This window comes from Aedes aegypti, chromosome 1, assembly GCF_002204515.2.
Source record: "Aedes aegypti strain LVP_AGWG chromosome 1, AaegL5.0 Primary Assembly, whole genome shotgun sequence".
Taxonomy (NCBI): domain Eukaryota; kingdom Metazoa; phylum Arthropoda; class Insecta; order Diptera; family Culicidae; genus Aedes; species Aedes aegypti.
The window spans coordinates 54,542,135-54,560,008 of NC_035107.1; the positions used below are offsets into that span (position 1 = coordinate 54,542,135).

Consider the following 17,874-nt stretch of genomic DNA (forward strand, 5'->3'; position numbering starts at 1 on the left):
TCGACATCACCTTTGCTATTTTGTGTTTGATTCAGTTCTAATGGTGGTGGATACATCTGAGGTGGGTACACGGAGAAATATTTTTACCTAATTTTTGAGTTTACTTTACCCAAAATTAAGTATATCGATTATAGTTTCAACCCAAAATCTCTCGGTTTTCTCTTTCTCCCACACGAATGTTGTCAAAAATAGAGAGAGCTGCATCTACCCAATGGGGGTACTTTGGCCCAATAAGCCAAATTTGGGTAAACGCAACTTTTCTTATGTTTGGGTCGAAAGAACTCAATTTTGCGTTAAATCAACCCAAAATTGAGTATATTTTTCTGATGGAATTAAAGCCAAACTACCTAGTGGGGACCTTGGAAATTTAGCCAAAATTGAGTTATTGGGCTCAACTACGGAATTGCGTTGAAACAACCCAAAATTGAGTTCAATTCCGTCTCCGTGTACTAGCTCCCAGCCTGGTGGTGTATACACGCTGAACCAAAGGTACTCAAAGGTAAGTTAATTCTACTCAATTAAAGAATTTCATGCGTTTACCTCATCTTGATATGATGGGCATGACCGGCTATGTTCTATTCATTCAACCAATATGAATCTAACTCAGATTTGTTTTGCTCTTCACTCTATGATAATAATAGAAGGAGCGAATGCAGGAGGCAGTGAAAGGTAACACAAGAATAAATTAGAAAATACTCAAATGAGGAATTTTCATTTTTTTTTTCGTGCTAAAGACGGGCTGTTTTTCGTCTTCTTTTTCCATGACACTCAACATTGATTTGTCGATATAGTTGTATAATTTCAAGGCTGTGCATCGTTTTGATTTTGTATTGGATTTTGACTTCTCCTGCTCTTACAGGCCTTTACACGAGACGTTTCAAATTAAATGATCTTGTAGCACTTTGACTTGACTTTTATGGAAATGACAGCCCAGTGTACGCACTGATCCTCCACCGATGTAAACAAATGCAAACACGATCCAACATTGAAAGGCCTATTATGGAAGAGTGAAAGAGAGAGGAAGATTTTTTTTCGTGCAAAGTGTTAACCCAGACAACCAAAATGTACGTACAATGAAATCACCTGGAGGCTTTGTATGTGCAAAATTTCACTTATAAGATGTCGCGGAAAGGCCTTCTATGTACAAAAGTGGAGGCGATATGCGTGCATATATTATGTGATGATCAATAACATACAATGCGAGTATATAAATATTCTACCGAACTAACCTGTAATCTCATGCGACTTAACTTATGAAAACAAATGTTGATTTGACAGCTGCTACGGATTGATTCGACTTACTTTGTACGAGTGTACGAGACGGAACAAAATGTACAAATGAACTCAGAAAAAGAGTGTTCTACACGCGGAACCTCATCAATTTGACGAGTTAATCCACGGTGTTTTGCGGGTTTGATGTAATTAGTATGAATAAACGAGTTATAACGTAAACTTTCATGCGATTTCTGGTTGTCTGGGAAGATTTGAATTTTGTCATACTGAAGTTAAAGACAATATAATAGAGAGCGTTTGTAATTGATTTGAGATTTTACCATGTTTAGCCTTGATTGCCGAAACAATGATATATCTTTTCAGAAGTTTGTGAGCATGTTTAGCGAAAGAAATTGGCACTAAATTTACAATATGGATCCGGCAGTATTTAACAAAAACAATGTTTCTTTCGATCCCCGAGCGTTGAAAATGATGTGTTAGTGTGTGCTCGAAAATTGATGCTGGAGGATAGTTTGCACGAATTAAAGTAGTGAAAGTAGATAGTTGTATTCGTACTGATATCCAAGCTTCCCATGGATTGTTTCACAGGAAAATAGCAAATCAATAGTTACAGTTTTGTGATTATTGTAAAATATTAGCCTTTTTTTTCGAGGATACAAATAAATTGCGGTTATAGTAAATTATACGAAATGCAACGGTGAAATCATATGATTTTTCCAAAAAACGTCCAATGTGTGAAAGTAAAAACAAAATAAGAACGTTTTTCCATAGGCGACTAAAAATACACTTATATCACAATAATGCAATTCAGATAGCTTTGAATGGATATACAGCGGGGATTTGCTGGTTGGAACACGACTGCCTTCCATTTAACGAATCCGACCCGTTAGTTGAAACGACTTTCAGCTGGTAAAAATGATTCAGACTAACGCATCTGGAGCGCAAATCGTTACGAAACGCACATATACTTACACAATTGTTCTATATATTAAGACTTCAATGCGACGGTAGTCAGACGTCAAAGTCAGTTTGACATCCTCTCCTGACATTCGAGTGCTTTTTAGTTGGCATTTTTTTCTAACCTGCGAACATCCAACTATCGAGTCCTTCCATGTAGCGGACCGCCAACGAGCGAATCGCCACTGTAGTCCATTTTATGAGACGTTTTTGAACAGCTGATCGCTTATTTTATGAATGAAATTTTGACAGGAAGCGATGTCGTAACGTATGAAAGTAACAGCAATATCATCAGTGTTGCCGTTTCATAAAATGAATTATGAAACAATCCAATTGTCTGTGTAGTAGTGCGATGTTTACTGAATTTTCTTTGTTTGCTGTGAGGAAGGTAACATTAACAGAAAAGCTTACGAGTACTCACTTCGCTGTTGGACCAATGTTGAAAAAAGCGCATGATATTTGATGAATTTGAATTAGCACATCCTACTTATTGGCAAAATATTATAACATTCATTCCGATTGTAAATCTAGCTTTGAATTAAGTGAATCAAGTATACATAAATAAATCAATATCAAACAAACATCGATCATTTCAAGTAAATTGATCTGTCTAAAACAAATCATGTAATGGTGTTCGTGTCGCTTTGCTTGCTTTATTGTCCCAATGAAAGATAAGCGTGTTGATCGGGACGACCACGCAACGAGACTAATGGCATGTAGGTCGGGACGACCATGCTTTTAGAGGATGCTGTCTAAAGAAAAGACAAGTGTGTTGATTGAAACGACCACACAAGGATATGAATGGCATGTAGTTCGGGACGACCATGCATTGATAAAATATTGTCTAAAGAAAAGACAAGCGTGTTGATCGGGACGACCACGCAACGAGAGTAATGGCATGTAGTTCGAGACGACCATGCTTTTAGAGGATGCTGTCTAAAGAAAAGACAATTGTGTTGATTGAAACGACCACACAAGGATATGAATGGCATGTAGTTCTGGACGACCATGCATTGATAAAATATTGTCTAAAGAAAAGACAAGCGTGTTGATCGGGACGACCACGCAACGAGAGAAATGGCATGTAGTTCGGGACGACCATGCTTTAAGAGGATGTTGTCTAAAGAAAAAGACAAGCGTATTGATCGAAACGACCACACAAGAATTTGAATGGCATGTAGTTCGGGACGAACATGCATTGATAAAATATTGTCTAAAGAAAAGACAAGCGTGTTGATCGGGACGACCACGCAACGAGAGTAATGGCATGTAGTTCGAGACGACCATGCTTTTAGAGGATGCTGTCTAAAGAAAAGACAAGTGTGTTGATTGAAACGACCACACAAGGATATGAATGGCATGTAGTTCGGGACGACCATGCATTGATAAAACATTGTCTAAAGAAAAGACAAGCGTGTTGATCGGGACGACCACGCAACGAGAGTAATGGCATATAGTTCGAGATGACCATGCATTGATAGGATATTGTCTAAAGAAAAGACAAGCGTGTTGATCGAGATGACCAAGCAGGATGAAGAGCAGCATGTAGTTCGGGACGACCATGCGATTAAAATATTTAAACGAAAGACAAGATAAGACAAGATATTGTCTAAGTAAAAGACGAAGTTGTTGACCAGATCGGCAAAGAATGGCTTTGACAGAAGCGAGTTGGTCGCAAAAATAATCAAGAATTTGAATAACACGTTGTTCACAAGAAACATGCTTTAGATAAATACGAAGAAGTAAATATGAGCTTATGGTAATAGCTGACGAAACTATCTAAGATACAATTTTAATAGCGTTTTTTTTTTAATATCGAGAACGTAGAGGTAATATTTTATTTTACTTTTAAATAGTATTAATGGCTTGTTATTCTATTTTTTCCTTCTTTATTGAAACAAACTTAAAGAGAGCACAGTTTTTTTTCTTACAGAGAAGGGGGAGGATGTGTGGTGTGTGCCAGTCTAGAATATGGACTAAACCGCCGCTACTGACAGGCCAAGTTGATGCATACTCGCAACACATTTACATGCCTTAGCCAGTAAGCAGTAGATTCTCAAGGTGCTCGGTGATCGGATGGTGTTCGCTACAGATACTACATGTTCGCTACAGATACTACATGATTGATTGTGGCTTTTCGAAGTTCCACACATAGGACATGTGGTTGGTTCTCTGATCAAAGGTCCAATGTAACAATTGATTAAAAGCGATGCAGTTTTGAACATTGGTCATTTTGTTAAACTTTTAATAGATTAATTTGTTGTTAATATATCAGAACGAGTGTTCTAGTGTGCTGCTAAGTATGTATGTATGTATGTATGTATATTTATTAGAGACCGTTTAACCATTTGGTCATTCCGGTCGTTGATTTTATGTTAAATACAATTTGGTCTTATTATGTTGTTCACTTCTTAATTCTAACACTTTTTAAAAGGTTCTATGTTCCATTTGTTTCCGTGGTTGGAGATTTCTGCCTAGACATCGAGGGCTGCTACAGATTTTGCAGCTTTTCTTGCGGTTTTCTTCCACTGTTTCCTTAGGATAGTGAGGATGCCGATGAGCAGTTGTATTGTTGAGATTACAAGGATCAGGTTAATCTTCCATTCGTGGTCTTCTAGAAGTCCGGTGTGGACTTCCTGATTCTCGATGATGGTGACGTCCTGGTCACCGTTTTGGGTGGGTTTCTTGGAGTTGTCGTTGCCCATGATGTTGATGAGGTTTACTTTTCCGCTGGTGGTCGATAATATTACTTTTGCTTGTTTGTCATTCGTCGACGGTATAAGTAGGAGAATTATGATGACATGTTGGCTTGATGGTGGATGGCTTTTGCAGCTTAATGTTGGATCAGCATTGGTGTGCGTTTTTGGTGTTTTTTGTAGGTTTATATCAGCTTGTCGAGTTTGCAGTCTTTCAGAAATTGTTTTGTATTTTCAAGGGTGCTCGTGTCGTTCCCCAACAGTTCATGCAGGGAATTGCCGAGTTTGTAATTTCTGCGCTCTGTTTCGTAGAGACGACATTTGATTAGTATGTGGCTTACGGTGATTGGTTCACCGCATGTTCTACAAATTGCTGGATCTTGTAGTTCGGCGGTTTGGCTTCTGAGGCCATTACAGTTCCATTGGATTAATTCTGCTGTTGTTTGATGTATAATAGAGGGGTCCATATTCAGTTCCTTTGTTTGTTGAGCTAGTCTTCTTCAATGATTGAATCATCAGATTCAATCCCTAATGACTGTGTGTCCATTTTTTTGCAGGATTTTTTTCTTAATGGTGACGTTTGATAGTCTGAGCTTTGCCTTCCATGTTTCGTTCCGGATTCAATGTTTTGAGCTTGTGTTTTTTTCCTTTCGGTGGATTGAATCCACTTCGAAAGGTCGTCGTATTCTTTCTCTGCGCGTTTCCGAGCTGTTCTTTCTTCCGTCATCCTGTTTAGTGCCTTTTGGTAATTTTTGTTAATTTTTTGAACTTCCATTTCCAGTGACTTGATTTTGTTTTCGTATGCTTTGATCATTTCCTTGAACTCGTTTTCTCTTTGCAATGCAGCTTTCTCGTAAACCTCTGCTGTCGCTTTTTTAACTTGTTCCGCATAGCTTTTCTTCTGTTCTGCTTCAATTAACTTTTTGGCTGCTAAGTGGTGCAACGCAAATGATTTGCAATGATAATCTCGATTTGTTTACATTTGTTACTTAGGACGTTTTGAAAAGTTATGCGAGAATTAATGTCCATGCTCAATTACGCGATGTATAGTGGGAATTCACCAAGGAGTGGATCACTTTTTCGGTGCACATCAAATGTACATTAATTTGCATCAGATGCATTTTTTGGACATTCATATTAACTTAGCCCTGACCTAAACCATCTATAGCAACGCTTTATTATTTGTTGTGGAAGTTTCAAAACTGTTTGCAGAAATAATTTTCATTTGATATTCTGCAAGTACCTACCTAATCACAAAATTTATTTATTTTAGTTTATCAAGCTGTTATTAGTTACTCGAAATATATTGCATTTGAATTAGAAACCTAACTGATGCCCACAATTTTTAAGAGCATTATTGATTTATTCATGGAAGATCATATACGCAGTGGACATTACGGGAAGAGGAAATTTTCCAGAAAAAATCGTCCTACGTCCCCGTAGAAACAGTTTAATTTTGGATCAGGATCGACCAGAACCTTCTGCCTGAGAAACCCATGGTATATGCCCTACTAAAGAAGGATAAAAATCGAAGTTTCACATCCAAATGAAGGTGGAAATATTTGAACTTTAATTTCGGTTTAGAACAGGATCGATAAACTTTTGAAGTATTTGTCATAAGCTTTACACAACCTTTCTCTGAGAGAACGAAGCGCCGTATTTTTTCCACGCTCCATTCTATTCTTATGCGAGAATAACATTACGGTATTTCCTCAAGTGCAACGCGTGGTTCCTTCAGAAGAAAAGCACGTGAAATTTTGAAAAGCCCCAACCAACTGTTCTACCTCTTTCAATGAATAGTGATGATCTCAAGTATGGTTTAATAAAGTTCATCAGTAGAGTCTTCTACAATATTGAGTATAATTTATTTTATGTCATTACCTTCAACCTTTTATGAACCACAAATCTGTTAAACCCCGTAATTCAGTTTTCCTATCGAATCTACTCCTATCTTAACAGACACAGGAGCACCACTTAAATATGCTGCCTAGGGATTTGTCAAACAACAAAACTTTTAAATATTGACAGATTTACTTCTTCGTTGAGCTGTGTGACTGCTTTCAAGCTGCTCCGTAGCTGGAGTCTTCCATGTCGTTAGTCTTACTGTCCACGAAGAGATGAATTTGGAGATTTTTGAAATAATTTCATTCCCTAATGCCGACATCCGAGACTTCGTACGTCCATGGTATCACAAGTGCTGAAAAAAATGTTTTTAGTTCCTCTTAGAACCATTTTTATGGGTAGGTGGCAAAAAGGCCGCTCTTCTTGAGTTTGTGGAATAACAAGTTTGACACTTCTAAAAGGACAACAATCGATCGTTAGAGCTAGCCATGGATTGAAAATTTTGCTGAGTATGCATTTAAATGCATTCGAATGCATAGAACTTCAAAAGATGCATCAAGAGTGATCCACCCCTTGGAATTCACATGGTTTGTCGTGTGAATAAGCGACAAATTTGGCATATATGCATGATTTTATTGATTTTAAGTGTCACTCTGAATGGAATTTTCTTAACGTTCAGCATCACTTAGCACTCTGAATAGAATTTCCTTAGCGTGCAGCATCAGTCACTGCTACTACATGTTCGAAAGGTTTTTTATTCATACCAAAAGTGTAGTTAACTTTGTGGATTTTGTTTTTGAGTAGATGCTTTTTATTTATACCGCCCATTAGAATTGGGCGCTATTCTGCTGTGCGATGAAAATAATTAGAGTGTAACGACTGTTTGTCTGTGCCTTCGGCGTTATGAAAGTTGTGAATGGGCCCATATTGCTGCGCTCATTTTAAATCCACATCCAGCGGCGGCGGTAACGCGCAGAAGATATGCGCCCAATTCAAACGCAACGTCAAGACTCAAGTAGGCTTGGATTTTTTGTTCTTCAAGGATTTTTGTTAAATCTAAAACATTTGGTGATTTTTATTATCACTGCGACGGTATATCGACCTTTTCATATAAACGCATTACGTGGATTTATCTTGCAGAGCACAATATATATTTTGCCGTAGCCCTAAGAGCATCTTTAACGGGGGCGACTATTCCGGTGAGTAAAATGATCACCCACAGAGCTGTCAATTTAGTTTAGTCACTCATTCTCACACCGGTTGCTACTATATTTAGTACTCGTTTCCGTATCGGTACCGTTGCCTTTTTGGTCAACATATTGGGTTGTGAAAATAATGGTGATCTTTTCAGGTTGGGAATTTGTTTGGAACTCTATTGGAATATCTATGATATTGTGGTGCGGAATCATTATAATTTAATCGGAAATACTTGTGAATCTGACTACAATCCTTGGGATTCCGACTGGAATCCTTGGGATTCCGACTGGAATCCTTGGGATTCCGACTGGAATCCTTGGGATTCCGACTGGAATCCTTGGGATTCCGACTGGAATTCCAAGAGAAGGATCCAAAAAATCCCAAGCATTCACGTCGGAATCCCAAGAATTCCAGTCGGAATCCTCAAGATTCCGGTTGGAATCCTCAGAATTCCAGTCGGAATCCCAAGGATCCGGTTGGAATCCCAAGGATTCTGGTTGGAATCCCAAGGATTCCGGTTGGAATCCCAAGGATTCCGGTTGGAGCCCCAAGGATTCCGGTTAGAATTCGAGTCAGAATCCCGAGGATTCCAGTTGGAATCTGGTTGGTATCCTAAGGATTCCGGTTGGAATATCAAGAATTTCGGTTGGAATCCCAAGAATTCCGGTTGGAATCTTAAGAATTCCAGTTGGAATCTCAAGGATTCTGGTTGGAATCCCAAAGATTTGAGATGAAATCCTGAAAGATAAATTCTTTCGAGGAATCGAATATTTCAAATATTTCTCCCGGATTTCCAATAATTACATCAGATTCCTAGTATTCATATAAAAATCTTGAAATTTTATCCGAATTCCCAAAACTTCATAATTTCCACTTTGGGCTTATTCACAAATTTCATAACGCCAAAAATGGCAATTTTCAACACCCACCCACCCCCTCGTAACGCTTTTTGTATGAATAATCTACAAATTTTTTATGGGCCGTAACATCACGAGGACACCCACCCACCCCCTTCAGCGTTATGAAATTTGTGAATGGGCCCTTTATGCGCATCAGATGTTCAAAATTCCCACCAGAATCTCAGCACTCCCAATGTATGCTTAAATTCAAATCGAATAGCAGCGCTACTATCGCGCAACTAAATTTGCTCACCCGATGCTTCCCGAAAGCAGCGCTGTCTTTTTGCTACCCCGGTTAGCAGCGCCCGGTACGGATCAGCGTAAGGGCTTATTCACAAATTTCATAACGCTGAAGGGGGTGGGTGGGTGTCCTAGAGATGTTACAGTTCATACAAAATTTGAAAAATATTCATACAAAATGCGTTACAAGGGGGTGGGTGGGTGTCAAAAATGGCCATTTTTGGCGTTATGAAATTTGTGAATGAACCCTAATGATGCTGCGCAATGTAATTTAGTTTAGTCGCGCACCGTTAAAGTTGCTCTAAGTCAACACAAAGTTCGGCCAACACTTTCCGCAGGTGCATACCATCCTCACCAATGTTCAATCGTCAGCCATCAAGTTCACTGGGCTGTGACGACCAGCAAACTGTCAGTGTTTTCATGTCAAGTCAACAAACTCCTCCGCACTTCGCTGTGATGCGTTTCCTTGCGTGACCTTTCCCTTTTGTGCTTCTAAAAAGTTTTGTGGATTTTTTATTGCTGCATCTGATGGTGGATTTTTTTTCCAACCAGAAAACTACGACAACAGATTCGACGATTGTGATCTAATAGTGTTCTACGCAAGAGAGTGATTAGTGGATTAGTCAGCTAGAAGAGCGAGAGGAAATCAGCCGAAGTGGAAAATGTTTCTTTAGGAAAGGGCGGAGGGCAACCACAAATCAATGTACGAAGAGGTGCTAAAAAGTGGTTCGTGATTCATGTCATTCGAGTAGGCAGGAACGCGTCGTAACTTTCTCTTCCGAGTTTGATCGATCCAGCAGAAGTGAGGAAACAATCTCCGCCAACAATGGATCGCAAAGTGGAAGAGATCAAGTACAAGGTGCTGGATCTGATCAACAAAAAGGTGAATCGATGAACAATTTAATGAGAAGGGGTTTACTAAGTTGATGAATTTCGTTTTGCAGAAGGACGTGAAAATTCCCAAGATGGGCTTTACGGATTACTACGTGCAGCACAGTAGCGTTCAGCCCCAGCAGAAGCATTCCTCGGTGCCGGGTTCGGGTTCTTCCGGGCGGAACTCGGCAGCTTCGTCGTCCAAGTATGACTACTGTCCGTTCTATGACGATGATGATGACGGAGGAGGCCAAAAGGAAACCGTCGACGGTGGAAGCAAAGATTCGCATAGAATGTCTGATCAGGAAATACTCGAATCGACCGAGGCGATTTACTTCGACAGCGGCAGCAATACTGGACTTCACGAGTTGAAGGTAAGCGATGCGATTCGATTCGCTTGTGTGGTTTGTTTTTTTTTTTGTTATTCTCATCATATGCGTAGCCAGGGGGGTCGTTGCCTCCTCCTTAACCAATGAAAAAAATCTTTTGACATTTGAAAGATTGTTTTCGATATTCATGTTAATTTTTGGAGTCCAACAAAAATTAAACTTTTGTCAAAGATGTTGCCGGAAATTATCTAAAGGTTTTATCAACTGTCTGCTATAAATCTTGCAAGAAATCTGCCATAACTTTTTGATGGAGCTTTTGACAAGCATCTGTTAACTTTCCCTAAAATGAATTCATCAAGGTATTCTTCAAAGAATTCATCAAGAAATACCATAACGAATAGTTCCAGATCTTTTCCTTTCTGGTGTTAACCCCAAACTGGGAAAGAGCGTTTTACTTAGCTTAGTGTTTCCACAGTTATTAACTGAGAGCTTTCCTTGTCGATTGATCATTTTTGCATATGTATTTCGTGTGGCAAGTACGAAAATACTCAACCCCCAGGAATGCATATTGGGATTCCTCAAGGAAGTTTGTAGAACAACTCGGTTAATTGGAAATTATTTATGTATTTGACCTGTACATTTTTCCAAATAACCGTAACGATTGTTTCTAGCAATAATTGCTGATTCTATAACGATTCCTGCAAGAATTTCTCTAAACAATTCCACGGGAATCCATCAGATATTTTTCAAGAACCCAATCTAGAAATTCTTCTTGGAGCTCTTGACTTGATAAAAAGTTTCTCAAGCATCCTCGTTGAGATTTAGGAATTTCCAAGAGCTCCCAAAATACAGTCAAAAGCATCTGAAGTAATATATTTTGATTTCCTCCAGGATCCAGTGATTTCCCTTGAAACTACCCGATTTTTTTTTTTATAAAATGTCCAATTTTAGCAATTGTGATGTTTGCCTCCGAATCACTGGGTTTTGTGCGAGAAAATATCGCGTTGGCAATCCTAAACCCACGAAATAAGCCTATAGATCTTCGCAGTTACTCGTATTGATATTCTCTTCTCCAAAATTATCATTTTAAAGGCTGGTTCACCAATGCAGAATTTCATACGCTTGTATGATTCAAATTTTAAGAGCATGGACTTTGATGACCGTACAATTCGTAGGGGATTAACAAATGTAGCTTACAGGGTGGCCACCGAACCGGAAAAACGGGAAAAGCGGGAAAAAGACGGGAATTTGAATCCATCGGGAAAACCGGGAATTGGAGATGGTCACCGGGAAAATCATGTTGAACTAACATTTTCAAGCTTTAAATCTACAAACCACTAAAAATAAGTTATAGAAAGTTGATATGGTTTATGATAAGCATCTGTTATCTTGGCCAAATAACATTAAACCATCAATGATTCAATTACTTGTAGAAATACTCTACTTTGCTACACTTACCTTCTTAAAAAAAAATCAAATTGATTGGCAATGTTTCGAAATATTTTATGATTTTTTTCTCTTACTACTTACTACTTACTAAATTATCTGACTCAAAGTTTTAAAACTTCTTGCAGAAGGTTAAAGCACTCAAACATGATAATAAATCTTCGAGCTGTTTAGTAGAATACCTATAAGTAGATGAAAAAAAGTACTTAAGGTACCGCGGGGCAAGTGAGAATACGGGGTAAGTGGGGCGTTTCGTCATAGCTCAACTAGGAAAAGTTTTTCATGGGGGTATTCTTCTAGAAAGTTGAAGATACAATGACAAGGAATGTATTTAGTATTAAACATATTGTTATTTTTATTACCATGTGGTTCATGTAACAGTTGTCAGTTCAGCGCCATTTTCAACTTGCATGACAAATTGTGACACGTTTCACGTCTTGCATTGACTCGCAAAAAATAAATGTGTTTTAAATCGAATTTCCATCAGTATGCTATAATTTTGAGTATTATTACAAGCTGCTAACGATAAACCAGTATTTTGTTTTCATCTCATATGAAATTTTCGATGGTCTATCTTACCCCAGAATATATTTGTACCTGGGGTAAGTGGGACCTATCAAAACAAAAACCAGAATCAAAACTTTTCGTACACGTTTCATACATTCTCCTAGAGAGTAGCACTAAAACATTCAAACAAATGATTTTTATCAAAAAAGATCAACCTCAAATTACGTAATTGCATAGGAGGGAGAAGAAAAGTGTTATTATTCTTTATTTTTAAATTTATTTTTTTATTTTTGAAATACGACTTCAAAATTGAACAAACACACAGCTGATATTGGAAATGCAACATGAGAACGATTACTTTTCTATTTTATTTGAACTTTATTTGTTATTTCTACCAAATTAAGTAGAGATGGAAAACAATTCCACCCCATAAGGTGGTTTTCTGCCATGTATATAAATGATAACAGAACATATTTATAATTTCGTCAATTATTGATTGTTTATGTTCTACATTTTAATTAACAACTTATAAATGATATATTTTGAACATGTTTAATACCTCTTTACGCTTTTATTGAGGAATTTTCAGTTAATATTAAATGTGAGGTGACATACTATTAAATAAAGGGTTTCTTCCTAAAACGTAACGTATTTTATGGTTGATCCCTTATGTACATCAAATATGTACTTAAAATAAAAAATCTATGAATTATCAACCCTATTATTGTAATGGTTGACTTACTGATGTGGATTGACGCATGAAACTGGATGTGTCCCACTTGCCCCGCTTAGCGAGGCAAGTGGGACCATTGGCTCATTCTAAAACTTTCTTCCAAGGTTTTCACAATTTCGAAATTATTCGATTAGTTTAATGCACACACCAGCAAATATGTTGCCAAAACGTGATTGTGTTGTTAGATTTGAAAAATATTGACATTTGAAAATTTGATTGAACAATTTGTTTGAACTATCGTTTTTTTCGTTCCCACTTGCCCCGCGGTACCTTAATCATTTAATTCCACTAGAGTTTGTATCCTTTGATAGATACGCGTATTTCGACCTCAACTGTAACATCAGTCGAGTCTAGTACACGACACTGAAGACGGCCTTACAGTTGAGGTCGAAATACGCGTATCTGTCAAAGGATACAAACTCTAGTGGAATTAAATGGTATAGTACTAAATTCGGTTTTTTCATCTACTCACTCAAACATATTGGATTCATATTTCTCTTTAGTTACGGAATAATAAATCAATAAAACCGAATATTCTTGTAAACAATGCTTTATTTCTAAGAGCTTCTAATGTATCATTAGTAATCTAATCGACTAAAAATTGAATAAGTAAGGTGAGATGCATCCTTCAACATGTGCTGGTTTGTTTAATCCTCATCTTAAATATATTTTCTTTAGTGAACTCTTAATGTTTATGAAGAAAAAAAAATCGAAAGATCAGAAATTGAAATACTTTTAAATAGGATAATAAGATGCACGAAGAAGGCATATCTATATAAACGAAAATTGAATATTTGACATAAGCTTCGGGATTTTTGTTTACTGGGCAATACAATGTTTGCCGGGACAGCTAGTTGTTGATAAATATAGGCTTGGTAGCTTTCAAAACAAACCCCTGTCGAAGTGAATCAAAAGTGCCAAGAGTAGAAATCATCCTATTGGCACAGTTGAGGTGGTTAGAAGCAAAGGGAAATATCGTTGAAATGCTTGAATTATTTTTTTAGTATATTCAATAAAAAATCCGACCGAGGGGTCACCTTTCTGCGTTTGGGCCCCTCAATTAAAAACCGGGAAAATTCTAAAAATCATACCGGGAAAACCGGGAATTTCAAAATAGATATTTGGTGGCCACGCTGAGCCTAGGAGTAGCATACCATCTTGAATGTACATTGTCGAGGACATCAAACTTTGTAATGTTAATAACGGCGCTAACCACGTCCTTACGGTCATCGAGGAAGGGAATGACAGTGTGACATCGATTGCTACTAGAGACCGAGATTACCTCTGCATCTCCATAGTTTTCGAAGAAAGGAGTTGAGTTGGTGTGATGGTTCAATAGCTTCATGATCAGGACTTACCTTGGTGGTTGATGCGATTTATGTAACATCAGTGCATCGACATTTTTAATGTTCAATGATTAAAAATATTGTTTAAGTCATTGCGACAAATTAAATAGAAGAGACATGGGTATGTATCTGAAAAATTATAAAAGAGGAAAAAGGCTTATGCCGACACTAATGGTGACGAACCATCCATAACTTGTTCAACAGTTACATACATGCCACGATTCAGACAGGGCTAAAGAAATTTTCCCAAACCTCGAATGAGGAATTTTTGGAGTGACTCCTCTCGTGTCGGAAAAATCCGTCAGTATCTGCAGGATTTTCTAGATTAGTATACTTGCATTGATTTCTCCACAAATTAATCCAAAAACTGCTTTAGGAATTACACTGCGAGGATTTTTCCATGAAAATCTATTGCTGCATAATCCCTGTAAATGTCTCTAGGAATTTCATGAGAACCCTTAAAATGAGACTCTTTCATGTTGTTTTTTTTTTGGTATTGAAAGATATCTTCATGAGTTTTTCTCAGACTTCCTCAGGAATTTTCCAAAAGAACTGCCATATAGATCTTTGGGGAGTCGTGAAAGAATTCTTCAAAAGATTCTTCTATCAATTCGTCCTAAGATTCTTCTAAAAAAAATATACAAGAAAATCCCCATAAATTCTTTCTCGCACAGTCTTACTTCACCGCGGCGTCCTCCATATGAAAAAAAAAAAGAAATCCTCGTTCGATTCCTGCAAAATTTTCTTCAGGCATTCCTTAGACATTTCTTCTAGTATTTTTCCACGGTATCTAACAAAAAATTTTCCTGTGATTTTTTGGATAAATATTTAAATTATTCCCTGAACGGAAATTTCTGGAGTAATTTCATCTTGTACGTGTCTTGTGGGGAAATGCGAAACAAAAATTGGATAAATAATCTATTAATTAATAATTATTTTTTCCTTAAGTTAAGACTTAAGACTTTCTTCAAAAATTAGCTGGAAGGATTTTTGGAGGAATTCCTGCTGGAGATCCTGAGGTACTTCTTGTTATTATAATTACAAGGCTGGTAGCGAGTCACTTTTTAGTGACTTGGTCACTTTTTTGACGTCAGTCACTTTAAAGTCTCTTTTTTGAAGCCATTTCAACTAAAGTCACTTTTTTCGTCAAAAAGTCACTTTTTTCAACTGTTTTGAGCTAAATTTTCTGGATAAAATAATGAATCGGCCTTTTTTAGTTAAGGCTAAGTTTTAAGTTAGGTCAGAACAACTTCATGTCATTATCAAAATATTGGTTCATTGGCGTTTAGGGATCAAAAAGTGCCACTCATTCTACAGAATCCCCATCCCAACTCATCCAGGCATAGAAATCGTTGCTTGCCAAATAAGAGTAAAGGGTAAAGATCTTTGCGTAGCTTCTGTTTATATTCCTCCAAGAGTTTCAATAAATCGCCGTCATCTCTGGAATGCAGTCTCCATGCTCTCATCTCCAGTTTTAATACTGGGTGATATGAACTCACATGGTACTGGATGGTGCGAATCTTATGACGATTATAGAGTGGCTATTTTCTATGACTTATGCGACGATTTCAACTTGAACATTTTGAACACAGGTGAAGTGACACGTATTTCATCCGACGGCAAAGAAAGCCGTCTAGACCTGTCTTTGGGATCAAGTTCACTATCATTCGATTGCATGTGGAAGGTGATCGATGACCCCCATGGTAGTGATCACTTGCTCATAATAACTTCTATCAGAAATAATTTTGAAAGGTCAGAACAGTCAATTCAGGTTCCTTTTGACCTCACTAGGAATATCGATTGGCAAAAATTTGCATCAGCGGTAACTTTTGGTATCGAATCATTCAACACTCTTCCACCGTTGGATGAGTATCGATTCCTAACAGAATTGATTTATAAAAGTGCATTAGAATCCCAAAAACAACGAGTTCGAAGTGCATCCTTCAAAAGAAGACCAGCCACACCTGGTTGGGATGATGAATGCACTCAGTTGTATCGAGAAAAATCTAATGCATTTAAAGTTTTTCGTAGATATGGTACCTCAGAGCTTTATTTAGAGTACTCGAAGCTCGAAAAAAAGCTGAAGAATCTAATCAAAGCGAAGAAGCGTAGTTATTGGCGTCGTTTCATTGATGGCCTCTCGCGAGAAACTGCAATGTCGACGCATTGGAGAGTGGCTCGCAACATGCGAAACCGCTCATCTTCAAATGAGAGTGATGAATACTCCAACCGTTGGATATTCAACTTCGCAAAAAAGGTCTGTCCAGACTCAGTTCCAGCTCACCCGCCTTTTTGGGAAACTCCAAGAGACGATTCTTTGGATAGACCATTCACTATGCTGGAATTTTCAATGTCTCTTCTTTCATCAAACAACTCCTCTCCGGGACGCGATATGATTAAGTTCAATTTTCTTAAAAATCTCCCTGATATCGCTAAAAGACGATTGCTTAACCTGTTCAACTTATTCATGGAGCACAACATTGTTCCACCTGAATGGAGACAGGTCAAAGTAATAGCTATTCAAAAGCCTGGGAAACCAGCGTCTGATCATAATTCGTACCGCCCGATCGTTATGTTATCATGTTTAAGGAAATTGTTAGAAAAAATGATCCTATCCCGACTCGATCACTGGATCGAATCAAACAATATGCTTTCCAGTACTCAATTTGGTTTTCGCAAGGGTAAAGGAACAAATGACTGTCTAGCGTTGCTTTCATCAGATATTCAACTAGCCTTTGCAGGACAAGGAGCAACTGGCTTCAGTCTTTCTGGATATTAAGGGCGCTTTTGATTCAGTTTCCATAGAGATATTGTCAGGAAGCCTGCACAATAGTGGACTACCTGGAATATTGAATATTTTTTTTGTACAATTTGTTGTCAGAGAAGCACATGAGCTTCGCTCTCGGTCAACTGACAACTTCCAGAATTAGCTATATGGGCCTTTCCCAAGGCTCATGTTTAAGTCCCTTGCTTTATAATTTTTATGTTAAAGATATTAACAACTGTTTGGAAGAACCATGCACGCTTAGACAACTTGCAGATGATGCTGTGGTCTCTATTAAGGGCCCACGAGCCGACATCTTGCAAAGACCATTGCAAAATTCCCTTGATAATCTATCCACTTGGGCTAGAAATTTAGGGATCGAGTTTGCATCGCAAAAAACTCAACTGGTCGTATTTTCTAGAAAGCGGAATCCAGCCCAACTAAAGCTTAAGCTTTTGGGAACAGACATCGATCAGTCTTTGACTTCAAAGTATCTTGGGGTCTGGTTTGATTCAAAATGCACTTGGCGAATCCATACTAAGTATTTGGTAGAAAAATGCTAACAAAGGATCAATTTTCTACGATCAATTACCGGAACATGGTGGGGTGCTCACCCGGAAGACCTTATAAAACTCTATAAAACAACAATTCTCTCTGTTCTAAAGTATGGCTCTTTCTGTTTTCTCTTAGCAGCAAACTGCCACCTGATTAAATTGAAACGAATTCAATATCGTTGTTTGCGTATCGCCTTAGGGTGTATGCACTCGACACACAATGCGAGCCTAGAAGTTTTGGCAGGGGTTTTACTGCTA

General features: G+C 37.9%; 1 protein-coding gene across 1 annotated transcript in view; it reads left to right on the forward strand.

The window, feature by feature from the left end:
* The first annotated feature begins 9,481 nt into the window (after positions 1–9,481).
* Positions 9,482–17,874, forward strand: part of LOC5574017 (syndetin) — a 36,478-nt gene continuing 28,085 nt past the window's right edge. Inside the window, exons 1-2 of the mRNA XM_021851907.1 lie at positions 9,482–9,947; positions 10,009–10,311. Of these exons, the coding sequence (XP_021707599.1) occupies positions 9,891–9,947; positions 10,009–10,311 (360 nt within the window). The 5' untranslated portion in view covers positions 9,482–9,890. The remainder of the gene's footprint in view (positions 9,948–10,008; positions 10,312–17,874) is intronic.